This window comes from Chenopodium quinoa, unplaced genomic scaffold, assembly GCF_001683475.1.
Source record: "Chenopodium quinoa cultivar QQ74 unplaced genomic scaffold, ASM168347v1, whole genome shotgun sequence".
Taxonomy (NCBI): Eukaryota; Viridiplantae; Streptophyta; class Magnoliopsida; order Caryophyllales; family Amaranthaceae; genus Chenopodium; species Chenopodium quinoa.
The window spans coordinates 1,097,208-1,113,277 of record NW_018744620.1 but is presented as its reverse complement, the minus strand read 5'-3'; the positions used below and the strand labels follow the sequence as shown (position 1 = coordinate 1,113,277).

At 37.7% G+C, this 16,070-nt stretch overlaps 1 protein-coding gene across 1 annotated transcript; it reads left to right on the top strand.

Moving 5' to 3' along the window:
* Window positions 1–6,286: 6,286 nt before the first annotated feature.
* LOC110700151 (uncharacterized protein At4g28440-like) lies at window positions 6,287–9,639 on the top strand. Its single transcript, XM_021877649.1, has 2 exons — window positions 6,287–6,638; window positions 9,202–9,639. Exons 1-2 carry the CDS (start codon window positions 6,398–6,400, stop codon window positions 9,393–9,395), a joined length of 435 nt encoding a protein of 144 aa, XP_021733341.1. The 5' UTR covers window positions 6,287–6,397; the 3' UTR covers window positions 9,396–9,639.
* The last annotated feature ends 6,431 nt before the right edge of the window (window positions 9,640–16,070 follow it).

Sequence of the window (16,070 nt, the reverse complement as noted above, 5' to 3'; positions counted from 1 at the left end):
CATTGCAATTGTTGAGCTTCAAACGATGGTCGTTGACCATGAACTTGTTCCCTTCCGCCTCCAACTCAAAGGACCCGTAAGGAGTGGTCCTCGAAATTGTGAAAGACCCCGACCACTTGGACTTTAGGGTCTGGTTTGGTGGGGTTTTTTTATTATTTGAAGGGGGTTTTGGGGTTGGGTTGGCTGGGGTGGGATCCCGATCGGCGCGGTGGCGGTGGTTTTGGGTCTGGGTGGGGTGGTGGTTCTGGGGTTTGGGTTTGGGTGGTGGTGGGGATGGTGGTGGCTGAAGTGTTGTGGCTTAGGTGGTGGTGGTTTTTTTTTGGAAAATTGTAAACTAATAATCCCACCTTTAGGTGGTCTTCCACAAACAATCCCACCTTTCTAAAATCCAGAAACAATCCCACCTATTCCCCCTATCTTCCATTAACGATCCTTCACCTGTTGAAACCGGTTAAAAAATTAGATTGCTTAGAACAACCGGTTTCTTCTAATTTAATTTCCAACCGTTAAAAAGCTTATACACCATTAATGCCTTCTCCCCTGTTCTTCTCTGAGAATTTTATAAATTGCCCCCCCCCATCAATTAATTTTTTCATCTTTCTTCATCTCATCTCTTCTCTTGTACTCAAAGCTTTCTTTTTTTTTTTCCATTTCGCTATCAATGGCAAGTCATAATTCAATTGGCTCCTCTTCAAGGTCGAGGTCGAAGCAAACCTCGTCTTCTCAGGTGGTTTGCTACCACAATGAAATTGCACCACTGAGGACAGTGCGCTACGATGGTCCAACAAAGGGGAAGCGGTTTTTTGGGTGCTCATACTGGCCTGTAAGTATTTGCGCACCAAATTGTTGTTTTTTTTTTTTTTAATTTGCTTTGTTATTGCTGTAATAGCCTAATTTGGGTGATTTGTAGGAGCAGAGGACTTGTGGATTTTTCAAGTGGGCTGATGAGGTGGATGATGTTCGTGATCTGCAGCATTTGGTTATGGAGAAGGAGACCAGAATTTGTGAGCTTGAGTATGAAATGGACATGATGAAGGATAAAGTGAAGAGGCTCAAGGCAAAGAAAGAGAAGCTGGTTGAAGAGGTGGAGGAAATGGGCATTGCAACGACTGAAACAATGTTTGAACTCAAGGAAAACAACACTGACAAAAGGCTAATGCTTACTCTGGTCTTCTCTTGGGCATTTTTCACCCTTGTGCTGTTGATGAAATAGGGTGTGTTGATGATGGGGTGAAGGTAGTTTTTTGGGGTTGCTGTGAAGGTGTAGTATAAGTGGGTTGTGGGTTGGTTGGGACATCTGTATTTTGGGTAGTTTTCAGACGTGAAAGTGTTTGGTTTTTTTGCTTAATTGGCATGCTAGGATGGTATTCAGTATGCTAGGCTTGACTTAAAGAAGGAAGTAGGGCTTGACTGTAGTGTAGGTGCTGACCTTCACTGACTTTTGTAACCATGGCAATTTCAATGAATATATGACTTATGTTGCTTGGTTAAATTGTTGTTGCTGAAATTCTTGCAATTTAATTGTTGTTGCAGCCACTGTTTTAAACACTTTAATACAACATATATAATATGAAAAAATTGCACAAACAGAGAGCATATATAACATAACATGAAATTCTTCAAAATACAAGACAAACTCTGTTCAAATGAAGATACATAAACATAGGTTTGAATTGCATAAACTTAGGAATGTCATTGATCTTAACTAACTAATACATCCTTATTACATGTTGTTCTAATTTAAGGAACCCTGACTGAAGTTGTAGGAGAAAGTAGTGGTGTATGCTGAAACATCTTGAGGTCCTGCACTTCCTGGCGGCTGCATTGAAAAAAAAAAGGAGTTAGTTTTGTTTCCACATAATTAGGCTTTGTAATAAAATAGTCAATAAGTTACTGTCATACATTAGTGAATGTAGAGCCATCTGATGTCAAATAAACACCAAAACCTTGGGGGACCTGATTTCTTCCTCTGCCTCTTCCACCCCTTGATCCTCTACCACCCCTTGTTCCTCTACCACCTCTGTTACCTCCTGTTGTTGTGGTAACACCTCTTCCCATACTGCCTGAAGCTTCCCCTCCCCTACCAGTTCTCCCACCCTTACTAGTTGGAGCATCCCTTCCCCTAGCTCTTCCAGTTCCCCTTCCAGCTGAGTTGCCTCCCCTGCTGATCACTCTACCTCCCCTTCCTATTCTTGAAGGTTCAGCTGTTGCTGTTAGATGAGTAGAAGAGCATGGGTGCATAGGTTGGGAAGCTGCAGCCTCTTTCCTTGGCCTACCCCTTGATCTCTTTGCTGGAGGCTCATCTGGGGTTTGTGGGGCTTGTGGCAGAGTAGTTCCTCTGTTGGGGCACCTTCTCTTATTATGGCCCTTTTGTTGACACACAGAGCATGTCATTTCCATGCCATGTTTGGTCAACTTTCCTGGCTTTTTAGGGTCCTCAAATGGACCCTTTCTTCTATTCTTCCTTGGCCTTCCTGGTCCTACTTTGATGGGGGGTGGATCCATACTCAACTCTGATTGAGGCCAATGCCTTTCACCTTCAATTGGAGGGATTGAATTCTCATATGCTTTCAAGTACATCTCCTTCTTATAACACTCATCAACATAATCTTCTGCCTTCTTATGACAGAAAAAAATTGCAGCCACTGCATGGCAACATGGGATCCCACACATGTCCCATTTTCTGCATGTGCAAGTTCTTTTTTCTAGGTCCACAGACATAGTGTCCAAGATACGGCTCACTTGAAACACACTCTGTGAAGAAGGAATGACCTCACAATTAGCAGCTTCCTCTTTCTCTGATTCTAGCTTCTTCTGAATCCTTGGACATAAAACACTCTTCCATTTTTCCATTTCCTGCCTCTTAATCACCAACCTCCTCATTAAAGCTGCCCTTATATCCTCCAACATATAAAGCAAATGTTTTGCCCTAGCATTAATGATATACCCATTAAATGTCTTAGCCATGTTAGATGTGATGGCATCTGCCTTCACATCAGTTTTCAAAAATGCCCTGCAGAAGACATTTGGGTTGTAACTTTTGAAGCCTGCAGCAGCTGCAGCATTAGTTGTCTCCAACTTATTAAGTGCATCTCTATAGTCAGCTTCACTATATGACTTTGCACAGCTCCAAAACATCAATTTCATTTCATCACCTCTGAAATTCTTGTGCCAATTTGAAAAAATATGTCTTGCACAATGTCTGTGCTCAGCTTGAGGGAGTGTCACACTAACCCCTCTTAGAATGGCCTAGTAAAGCAATATGTATTAATGAATTCAGCAAAAAAAACCAACATAACCAAATATATGTATTAATGAATTCAGGAAAAAAAAACCAAAAACAGTTAAAGTTTATACCTGATGCTCATCTGACACAATCACAGTTCCAGAACCATCACCAAGCTGAAGGCTTTTGCTGAGGTTATTCAGAAACCACTCCCAGGAAGTATTATTTTCACCCTCCACCACTGCCCAAGCAATTGGGTACATCTGATCATTCCCATCTCTGCCTACAGCAGACATCAACTGTCCCCCTAGGAATGTCTTCAAAAAGCAAGCATCAACACATATAATTTTTCTGCAACCCTCCATCCAACCTTTTTGCAATCCCTCAAAACAGACATACAACCTCTGAAAAATCTGTGGTGGCTTATTCTTGTCCATGTATGTGACTAAGTCCAACTGTGTGTTTGGACTGAACCTTTTCAAGGCTTCAAGATACCTGCCAACCTTCCCATAATGCTCTCTCATGGAGCCATGAAGCTTTTTGTGAGCATGCCACTTTACCTTGTAAGCAAACTCTTTCCTAATGATAACCCTGTAAGCTCTCCTGACTGTTTCAATGATCTCTTTAGCTGGCCAATGAGGCCTAGCCTTAAACACATCAAGTAGTTGTTCTGCCAACCATGACCCTTTCAGCTGCTTGTTTTTCTCCATAGTTCTGATGCAACTATGGTTTGACACTACTGTTTTAACTACAAAGGAACCTCTCCAGGAGTCCCAAGAGGCATACAACCTAAAAGGACACCCTTCACTGCACCTCACACCAATTCTTTGTTGCCTACTTTTATTTGCTGTCACAATAGTTATATTTCTACCTTGAAAAATTGCAAACTTAGCAACAGCTTGCTTGAAGTCCTCCCTAGTTGCAAATCTATGCCCAACTTTCCACTGAAACTGAGTAAAGTCAGTCTCAAGCCCTACAAGCAGACCTCTCCTGCTCTTTCTTTCCCCAATTGTCTCCTCTTCATCACTTCCCCTAGGTGTGTGAATTTCTTCATCAGATTCTTCATATTCAGAGTTGTAACCAGCCTGTTTTCCACCATCCCCAGCTTGTTTACTAGTCTCCCCAACCTGTATACTACTCTCACCCCCTTTGTTCCCCTCCTGTTGTGCAGCTAAATTACCCTTAGCAGCTTGAACTTGTAGTGATTGTGCCAATTCTACTACACTACAATTGAAACCTTTCACTCTTTCCCTTGCCTCCCTTTGCTCATCATCACTACTATCAGCATCAAAATCCTCTGGCTCCTTCAACTCTTCAATGTCACTAACATCATCATCTTCCCCATCTAAATCAAAGTTAGCTTGATAAATCTCATAATCACCTAGCCAATCCTCTTCCTCATACTCATTTCTGAGATTAACCTCATCCTCATACTCATCTGCATCAGACTCACCCTCCAAATCATCTTCTAACACATAATCTTTATCTTCATCACTTCCTAAACCATACAGTAACTCATCTATGGCAATGGGGCTATTAGGTCTGTCTTCCTCCCAATCATAGTCCCCTGACACTTCACATCTAATGAATTCAGAATGAGGCTCTAATGTGTTTTCTGTTTGAGTTGGGGTTGCTGTTGTTTAGGGTTTTCTGGTAATGAAATGGAGGTACTAGATCTAGGAAATGGTTGAAGTTAATTGTTTGTTGTTAGAGTGGGGACCACTTCTACTGCTTTTCCTTTAGACTTTTCCAACACATGCAGCTTCTCTGAAACTGCACTAGATGCCTGACTCAAAATGCCAGCTCTCTTAGATATCAATTTTTTGGGCCTATTGGGTTCATGTTCTGTGGCAACAATGGCTGAAGTGGGCTGGGTTGTGGTATTGGATCCAGTCTGGGATTGTTTAACAAATTCAGGCTGGACATCATCAACAACTACATACAAGTCTACTGTTCTGTTCTCCACCATTACCCAACCCAATTCTCTGAATTCATCATCAGTAAATGCAGACTTTAACCCACCCCTTAAGTCAAGTGCAGGATTTAAGTAATAAAGTTTGAAATTTCCAGAATAATTACCACATTTAGCAACTAATTCCTTCATATAAAACCAACACAACTCATCAACATCAACATCAAAAGTTCTGAACTTCCCTCCCAAATAAACCCAGTAACCATTACTGTCAAATTTAAACTTCCCACCATGATATATTTTCAAACATGCAAGACCCATTACAATACGCAAACAGTCTCAATAACTACTTAAATTACTCTTCACTATGTTAATCGAAGCTATCTTCGTTTAATTGCTTTAATTTGCAAATTTAAGAAAGCTAGGGTTTGTCGAAAATTTACCTCTAATTAGCCCACCTTGAATTGCTGTGCTAAGGACCTTAATTTCCTCCAATCAATGAACAATTGCAGTCCTTTCGATGAAGATAAGTTTCTGAAAGTTAATTTTTTTTTTAATTGTTACTTTGTTTCATAAAAATGGCGAAACTTATGTTTTTTTTGGGGGAAAACCGTTGGAGAAGAAAGACTTTAGGGAGGGAAATAGAATAGGTTCACCGGTTTAAGGGGTAACCTGTAAAAAGGATCGTTAATGGAAGATAGGGGGAATAGGTGGGATTGTTTCTAGATTTTAGAAAGGTGGGATTGTTTGTGGAAGACCACCTAAAGGTGGGATTATTAGTTTACAATTTTCCTTTTTTTTTTCTTTTTCTTTTATTTGATTTTACTTTTCTTCTTTATCTATTAATTGTTTTTTTAATTTTGGACAAATCAAGTTGTGACACGTGTAAATTAAATTTAATAAATATAATTACTTACTCAATCGGTTACAGGTCACTCGGAACCATTTTAAGTGGATTAAGTATAAAGGTCGGATTATTTAAAAATAACCCAAAGGTGAATTTATTTTTAATTGACGCACTAAAAGTAAAATTATTTCGGACAATTTTTTTCAAAATAATTTCATTTCAACAAAAATTAAAGAGTAAACACGACCTTACCCACATCCAACCCTACCTCCTCCATCTTTACTAGGGTTTCATTTCACCTTCACACTTTCCAGTATTCACTATTTTCCAATTTATTTTAGGGTTAGGGTTTAAGCTTTTATATTTTTTCATTTCCCCTTTCTCTTTCTATCTCATTTCTTGAATTCCATCAATGGCGACAACTCCTACAACTGCAACTCCAAAGAGAAAGCCAGTGTTCATCAAAGTTGACCAGCTAAAGCCCGGTACTACTGGCCATACATTGACTGTCAAAGTTGTGAGCTCCAAAACTGTGTTAAACAAAGGAAGATCGGCTCCTTCTGCTTCTCTTAATCCTCGTCCTACTCGCATCGCTGAATGCGTTGTTGGTGATGAAACCGGCGTTATCATCTTCACCGCTCGTAACGAACAAAGTATACATTTCTTTCTCCCTTTCATTTCTAAGTTTGCATTTAATTTGTTGATTTAATTTTGTTGTTTTGTTTATGAAATCTTCAATGGTATGAAATTGGGAATTACATTAGTTTTATTGGTTGATTTTATGGTTTTGAATTGATGCTCTGTTCTTGTAATTAGCCAATTTGGACCCAATAGATTCCTTTTGTGTGTCAAACAAAATTAAGGGCTTTGGCGGCGGTATTTGATTCGATGTTTAACAATAGGTCAATGTGTTGTGGTTTTTAGCTATATGTATTTCATGGGTATCATTTAATTTTTGTCATTGGTTGATTTGTGTTAAATTTGTAACTTGATTTATGGTTACTGTCTGAAGCTGTCTAGTTATTGACATTTTGGTTTCTTACCTCGTACCGGTTGGGTCTTTATCAATTTTTTAGGACTGTTTTGGTTGAAGGGATTTGGGTGGAAAAGAAAAGAAAGGAAAAGGATTTAATAGTATTCCCATATTTGGTTTGATATATGGCATGAGACTTCAAAAGAAAGGAAGGGCAGTGGGAGGAACGACCCTTTACAAAATTTTAGCTTTCTTTTACTCCCAAAATTGAAGGAATTTGACTAGAAAGAGAAAAATAAATGTTAGAATTTATATTCCCTTTCTCTTCCTTTCATTTCCTTTCATCAACCAAACATTAAAAAGTAAAATCTCCTTCCTTTTTCCCCTCCCTTCCTTTCTCTTCTTTTTCTTTATTGGTGTTGAACAATGAAAACTGAAGGGATGAAAGTGAAGGGGTGGTTAAAGTGAAGTAATTCAATTCCTGAGAGGGGTCAATAATTTGTCTTTGCTGGTGTTTCTAGCATCTGGGGCTGCCATTTTTGTTTGTATGCAATGGTTTGTTATCTTTACCAGCTATGAAAGATTCGAGAAATCACTTATTGGTAACAATTATTGGCAAATTTGTTAATAACAATTTACAAGTAAAACATAATTAATAAGGAGGTGTTTGATTCAACAAGTTCGAATGGATTGGTATGGAATTTCATATTAGAGAAGTATGGATTCTAAAACCCATACTAGTCCAAAGTTGTTTGGTGTTATTGTTGGAATGGATTCTATCCTTCATGAATAGAATGGATTGTGAGTCTTAGGGAAGGGGTGGGTATGAGATTTCATGGGTATGGGAGGAGTTAGAACCCCTTGGGTATGAGATTTCATTACTAAAAACCTCAACCAAACAAAAAACTAGATGGAATGGATTTTAACTCCATTCCAACCCATTCCAAATGATCCAACCAAATGACCCCTAAGTGTTTGTTATTCTATAAGCCCTACCTTTTTTTCAGTCTTTTGCTTGTCATTGGTTGATTTGTAGGAGATATTAGCATATCATTTTCTTTTTTCTAGATGGATATAGTGATCTGGCAACACGAGTGCAAGATCTTACTAGATTAGTACTCCTGGTCTCCCATGCACAGTTTTCACAAATTTTTGACAAATTAGATATAGATGAAGGTTTATGGAACGAAAATATACCGAATATATAAATGAAGTACTCCTATCAATCAAATAAGCAAAATCAATTGATAGTATTTGGAAATTAAAAGTTTTGTAATAAATGTGTGTGGAAAAGTGTAGAATCATTAGTATATTATGAATATTAAAATAGAGTAAAAATTTATTTAAATGGAAAATGATGAATTGATGAAAAAGCTGACGTGTGAACAATGATAATGTCAACGGCTTTTGTTTTAGTATTAGTCATAGAATTTGCATCTTAAGAAGTCATTCATATTTTGGTTATGGTTGCATCCTTTATTTATAATTCTTGTTGTACAACTCAGTAGGCTTTGCTGCGAGAGAGGGCAGATGCACCTAGGAGATAAGTAGGTCTAGCAAAGTTCAAATATCATTTGAATCAAATTATCTCAAGTCAAATCCAATTCATGCTATTTATTTCCCATCTATGTACCGTAGCTCTAGAAACATGTGTGGTCAGTGTTTAATTCTTCAGATTGAAACCTGTAATTTTCCTTAAAGATAGTATTAATGAAGCTTTGATCACCCTACAGTAACATGGTGATATAAGGAGATGTGTTGATATACTAGTTTTATAATAGATATAACAATTGTTGAAATGATTGCTAGCTGCTGTAATGAAGTGTTTAGGGTCATAATAGGTTATATTTTAGGTAATTAATAAAGTAATAATTTGATAGTATGAAGCAGCATTGACCCAAATGGGTATGAGTTAAAGAATAAAAACACTTCTATGGTCATCTTAGTGATGCCTGTGAGATTCTAGTGGTTGATAATGGTCGTGACCTCATATCTTTGTAATTTGGGTCCATTTTCAACCACTAGATTTTCATGGTTATCTTTAAGCTTACTATGAAGTGTCTAATACAGTTTTGGCTAGATTATGATCTCCACTATCTTATCATATCGGATGCTATGTAATGCATCTTCTCATTCTCTGTTTAGAACAATGAGAATTCTTTTTTTTGTTTTTTGCAATTGGATTCTGTTTCGTCTGTTGTATCTCCATCAGACTTGATCTGATCGACCTTTTGCTCTTGTAGTTGACCTCATGCAGCCTGATGCTACAGTAATCTTGCGTAATGCAAAGATTGATATGTTCAAGGGTTCTATGCGGCTTGCAGTTGACAAATGGGGTCGTGTTGAGGTCACTGATCCTGCTAGCTTCCAGGTCAAGGAAGCTAACAATCTCTCCAACGTGGAATATGAGTTGGTGAATATTGCTGAAGAAAATTAGAAGTTGTTAGGTCGATAGCTTGAAGTGGATTTCTTACTATCTTTTTTGGTTTGTGAATTATTATTGTTATTGCTTTGCAACTTTCATGAGTTTCACAAAATCATCATTGAAGAAGCATTGCCTCTGTATTCATAAATAATGCCTTTTTTTTTTTTTTTTTTTTTTTTAATTTTTTTTATGTGGTTTAAATTTACCTCGTTAATGTTTTTTCTCGTTGCCAATAGTGTTAAAGATGTTAACCATATATGATGTGGATTCTAACCCCTTGTTTAGTCAAGTTTTTAGAAAACCCACAATCTTGAAATAAAAATCCAATCTTGAAGGATTTCTTTAAGATTGAATATAAACGAACCGATATTTCTCCTCACAAGATCACTCCTGAAACTTATGATTTGAATCCCCAAATTAATTAACCCACTCCTGGACGCTAATTATTTTGAGATTAAACTCTTCGCCTACTCTTAAACACTAGGTGTTTAATGTTCTAATCTTCAACTAACTCCTTGAATTGAAAAGTAACAAAAACGTTTAAGCAAAAAGCTAAACAATGAATTTTTGTGTATTTGTTATGTGTCTTACAAAGCCACGAAAATCCCCTATTTATAGACTAAAACTAACTAATTCTAAGTCTAATAATAGAACTAGGACAAGCCCCTAGCCTTTAGCTCCATGTGACCTAAATACTACCTCCGTTAACAATTATTTGCAACATATATTAAAAGTGGGTGCTAACTACAAACTTATTTCTTTCCTATTTTAGTAACTTTTTTCTATTAAAATGACAAAAATACCCTCATTTAAATTTTTTTAACACATAATACTACACATAATTACAAATCATTATAACTCTAATCTAAATTAATTATGTATGTCTTACCACCCTAATAATCAAATGAATCTCAATTGATCTCCCCAATAATCTTTCTCTCTCCTCCTTCATCTCTCATTTCCTTTTCTTCATCTCTCATCAAATTCCAAACCTTTGTTAAAGGAGGTTCCAGATCTGGTTGTTTGTCGGTGGTTTGCTTGTATTTGTGGTTGAATTTATTGGTGGTTTGTGGGTGGGTTAGCAGGTTTGTGAGGGTGCATCGTGGGTGAGTTTGCTGGGTTCATGGTTGGGTTTGCTGGGTTCGTGGGGGTTGGTTTTGGTGGTAGTTGAAAGGTTTCGGTGGTTCGTGGTTGGATTTGGTGGTTTGTGGGTGGGTTTGAAGGGTTTGTCGGTGGTTCGTGGTTGGATTTGGTGGTTTGTGGGTTGGTTTGAAGGGTTGGTTTTGGTGGTACTCGAAGGATTTGGTGGTTTGTGGGTGGGTTTGAAGGGTTCATTGGTGGTTTTTCTGGGTTCGTCGTTGGATTCCGGTGGTTTTGGTGGTGGTTTTGGGTTGTGGGTTTCGGTGGCTTTGGTGGTTCCTGGGTTTTGGTGGTGGTTAGTTGTGGGTGTCGGTTGTTATGGTGATTCTGGGTTTTGGGTTTGCTGGGTTCGTGGGTGGTTTGTTGGGTTCGTGGTTTGGTTTTGGTGGTGTTTTGGGTTCAGTGTCGATTGGTTTGGTGGTTCTGGTGGTTGTCAGTGGTTTTGGTGGTGGTTCTGGTATTGGGTTTCAGTGGTGATATGCTTTTGTTTAATTGTTTTTTTTATTTTTTATTTTTTTATTTTTTAGATAGGATTAATACTTAACCAAGTGCCCTTATTTTTCAATAATCATGCCTTAAAAGTTTTGCCTTGACCTCCGTGAAAAGTACAATTGTTGCAAATAATCATTAACGGAGGTAGTAGAATAGGAAAACTAGTTCTACTTAAATTAGGAAACTAGTAGTAAGACTAGTTTAACTTAGTCTATAATTCCTAAAACAAATCCCAATCAACTAAGGAAACTTATTAAGCTAAAATAACATAAATTAGAAGGAATCCTAAGTGCTTAAACCAAGAAAAACCCTTTCAAGTGAAAGGTAAAACCTTGCAACCAAAACTCTAGAAAAAAACCTAAGTATGGAAAATCTTCCATTTCAAGTCGGAGCCAAAACTCGATGCACGTGCCACCAAGGAGGTGCACGCGCCTAACCACCGTCAAGGTGGGTCCAAGCTTGAGCTATGGAGTCGGCGCGTGGGGTCGGAGTCTGCGCGTGGTGGCCGATATCCTCGTCGGAAGTAAACTGCTCCATTTCTTCTTTCTTGGAAATCATGCTTCTTTCTTTCCAATTTAAGCTATTGAACCTTTCCTTATTTATTTCTTTGTTTGGGCAGCCTATAATGGAGTTGTTTAGACCTTCTAAAAGTGCATTAGACCCTTCAAAAGAATTAGGCTCTTGATTCACATCAATATAGCCTTACAATTTGATACATCCAACGACTAATATTCATGCTTAGACAAGTGTTTTTTTTTTTTTTTTGTTTTGGGGGTGGGGGGGTCGTATAGGTGACTCCATTGTTTCCATCTGCTTCAAGATAATCAATGAGAAAATTTAGTCCATGATCTGACAAGATGCTGGCGAGAAGTGTCTTTACTTATGAGGGTAATTTCAACCGATTAATCATTCTTGGTCGTCTCTAGGCATTTCATTTCGCATGTACTCGTTCAGTTTGCATACCTCCGTTTCTCTTAAGTTGTATCGTTAGGAAGTGACACACCAAACGAACCACGAATAAACAGGGATTAGGAAATGACACACAAATTAGACCACGAATGAACAGGGGTTGTATTTACAAAACTGGCTTATAAAGGTGGGCACCGTGCCGAGCCGTGCCTGGCGGGCCGCGTGCTCCAACGGGCCGTGCCTGGCGGGCCACCGTGCCTGAGTAGACGTGCCGTGCCGTGCCGCCCAAAGTCACAGGCCAGCCCACGGCACGGCACGGCCCACGTGCCATTTGGACTCGTGCCGTGCTGCCCTGGCCTGCTGCCTTCCTCCCTTTTTTTTTAATTTATTTATTTATTAATAGTTTATAACTTATAATCTTATATTATTATTTTTCTAAAATAATTAAGTTTAATATTTATGTTTTTTTTATATTTAAATTTATATATTTAGTTTATACTATTACTTTATAGTTTAATGTTTATAATTTATTACATTTATTTTTGTATTATTAATTATTAATTATTATAATTTTATTTTTGTTATATTAATTTACGAATTATAATTTAACGAAAAAAAGGCAAATTGGACTTTGGATGTGAATAATGCATACTTCATATTATTATTACTTGAAAAAATTGTACAATGATAATAATGACAAAAATCGTACAAGGATATTAAACAAAAATTGGATAATGATAAAAATCGTAAAATGATAAATTGATAATATTGATAATGATAAAAATCGTACAATATACAAAAATTATCTATTCTTCTTCTTCTTCTTCTTCTTGTGCGTCTTCGTCTTCGTCTTCGTCTTCGGCTTCAAGGTCATCGGCTAGTTGCATAGATTGGGAACTAGCCGAACCCGAACGGTCGGAAGTGGAGGTTCCTTCATCGTTGTCGTTGTCGTCGTAAGAACGGTCTTGTGACCGATTTTCCGCATCCAACCAATCTTTGAAACACACGCACATTTTAAGTGTTTCGGGTTTTAGACTTGTTCTTCTATCGTCTAAAACCCTCCCGGATGCGCTGAAAGTTCGTTCGGAGGCAACGGAGGAGACTTGGATACCAAGAATGTTTCGTGCCATTGTCGCCAAAGTTGGATGCTTCGTGCTTTGTTGTTTCTACCATGCAAGGAGGTTGAGGCTATTTATCTCATCGTCGTCCATGCCCTTGGTGAAGTCGTAACTCAGGTAAATTTGCAACTCCGAGACATCGCTTTGCGTTCTCCTTATTGATGAATCACCTGAAAACCTTGAAATCAAGTTAGTAGCTTGTGAAAATAAATGTTTGGCTTCTTACTTACGTTTTTGGATGGTTGGGAAGGCCCTGAGCGAGGAACGGTGCCATATTTGGCTTCATAGACTCTATATAAAGCAAAAAACTGATCCTTCACATTAGTCTTATAGGCATCTACATCATCGTCAAGAAGCATGCATTGAAAGTAAATGTCAACTAACATAAATGTATTTTCATACTTTTGCCTAGGATCTAATATGGAAGAAAAAATATAAATCAAAGGAATTTCACTATAATATTTACGCCACTTTGTTTCCATTGCTGGAAGATACTGATCATAATCACTTTGGTTGCGATGATCAGCGAAAAGTTGGGCGAGTAAACATGCATTTGAAAGAAAGTTTTGAGCATAAGGATTATAAACAGAAGAAAAACAATACGTCATGTTATATAATAACTGTAAAAATTGCATATATCGTTCACATTTAGCCCAATCATCCTCATATAGAGCATTGTTTGGAAATTTTTGGTTGTAAGAAATTTTCAACGGATTCTTGTACTCAATTACGTTGGTTAACATGTCATAGGTGGAATTCCACCTAGTTGGGCAATCGGTTTTGATTTTTATTGCCCTTATCTTTTGTTGTCTTAGAAAACTCTTCCATTCTTGGTATCTCATGTTTGAGCTATTAATAGACATAATAGCTTCTCTAATTTTGTTATAGTATGGACCCATTGCTCTAAGTCCATCCTATACACACAATTTAAGAACATGACAAACACATCTAGTATGAAGTGCATCACCATCTAATATTACATCGGTCAAGTTTTGTTTGACATAATTAGCAGTATATGTCATTACGGTTGCATTGTCAAATGTAATAGACATCATTTTATCTCGAAGGTTGTATTCATTTATTGCTTCCATTTAATGGTGAGCAATGTTAATACCGGTGTGGGGGTATTCCAGCATTTTGAAATGGATTCTTCGTTTTTGTAACAACCATTGACCATCTACCCAATGGCAAGTCACACATAAATAGTGATATTTATAACCACTATCCCAAGAATCGGCAGTCAAAGACACTCTACAGTTAAGGTTACTCAATTCGGCTTGTAACCGCATTTTGTACTCTAGGAAGTTTTTCATGGCGGTGGAATGAACGGTTTTCCTAGAGATTCTTTTATGTTGGGGTTGTAATGCTTTGTTAATGTAAGTGTTAAATGGGTCACTTTCGGAGAAAAGAAAAGGTTGTTCGGTGTGTACTATCATTTTCCCTAGTTCATCCCTATCCCTCTCATAGTTGTAGGTAAAGCCGTGTGGATGGAATTGGGAAATTTTTGGCTGGGTTGGATCACTAGCTGGTTTAGCACAACTTCTCATGTGTCTAGTTAAGTGTCCCGTCCCCGATGTGGATTTTGCCGAGAATGAATGACCACATGTTTTACATTTTGCTCTTAGGTGGTCTCTACTTAGGAGGAAATAACGCCATACCTCACTTTTGCAACTTTTGACAAGTACCATCTCACTCTCGGTTAACCATTCCTCATGTGTGTTTGGAAATTGGGTGTTTGTAGAATCGGGGTTTTGTGGGTTAGTAGTAGAATCGGAGGCATTTAGGGTTTGTTGGCTACCTTGGCTAGAATAAAAATTTTGTGGGTCAAAGTAATTTGGTGGGAATTGACCGAATTGTGGAAATTGGTTTGGTGGTGGAAATCCGGGCATATTGTAGGGTTAAAAACCGGAAGTACCATCGTGCCTAAATTGTTCAAAGCCTAGGGGGACGTTACCGGGGTCATTGGTTGGAATGGCTGGACTCGGAATTTGGGGGCTCGTTGGATTAGGTGATTCCCTAGAACTACTACCACGGATAAGTCGGGGTTTCCCCTTCCCCCTAGATGATGATGGGTTGTTTGATGCCATAATTAACAATAATAATTTTATTAATAACTAATTAATAATAATAATAATAATAATTAATAACAACAATTTTAACAATAATAATAACAATAATAATAATTAATAACAACAATTATAACATTAACAATAACAACAATAATAATTAATAACAATAATTGTAATAATAAAAATAACAACAATAATAATTAATAACAACAATTTTAACAATAATAATAACAATAATAATAATTAATAACAACAAATATAACAATAACAATAACAACAATAATAATTACTAACAATAATTGTAATAATAATAGTAACAACAATAATAAATTGAAGATTAGTTTAGATCTTACACCGTGCTTCAACGCTTTCTACTAATTACGATTACGAACTTTTAATTTTTTCCGATATTAAGAAATAATATTTAGAGAATTTAAGAGAATTATTAGAGAATATAAGAGATTAAGAGAGGAAGATTGTGAATTTGTGATTTGGGAAGTGAATGGAATTGGGTATTTATAGGGAATTTGGGAAAGAAATAGGGGAAATAGAGTCGTTTATGGCCGTTGCTCCAACAGAAAAATTGGCAAAATAGTCGTTTATGGCTGTTTTTGACCGTTTGCACGACAGGCTACCAGCGGGCTCGTGCTGGGCCGTACCAGAAAAATCAAAACGCTGTCCGTGGCACGGCCCACGGCCCACGGCCCACGGCTGGGCCACCGTGCCGTGCCCGTGCCGCCCGCGGGCCAACCCGGCCCGTGCCCACCTTTACTGGCTTAAGTCATTATAAAATGAACATAAGCAAAAGCCTCGATAATGATTGGATAATAATAATAAAAAAAAAAAATCATCGCAAACCCGGTAGGTACATGTATGTTGTTTGAAAGAAAATGCAAAGTTGAAATCGACTATGTAAGTAATAGCTTATGAGTTGTTCACACTTTTTCACAGTTCATAGT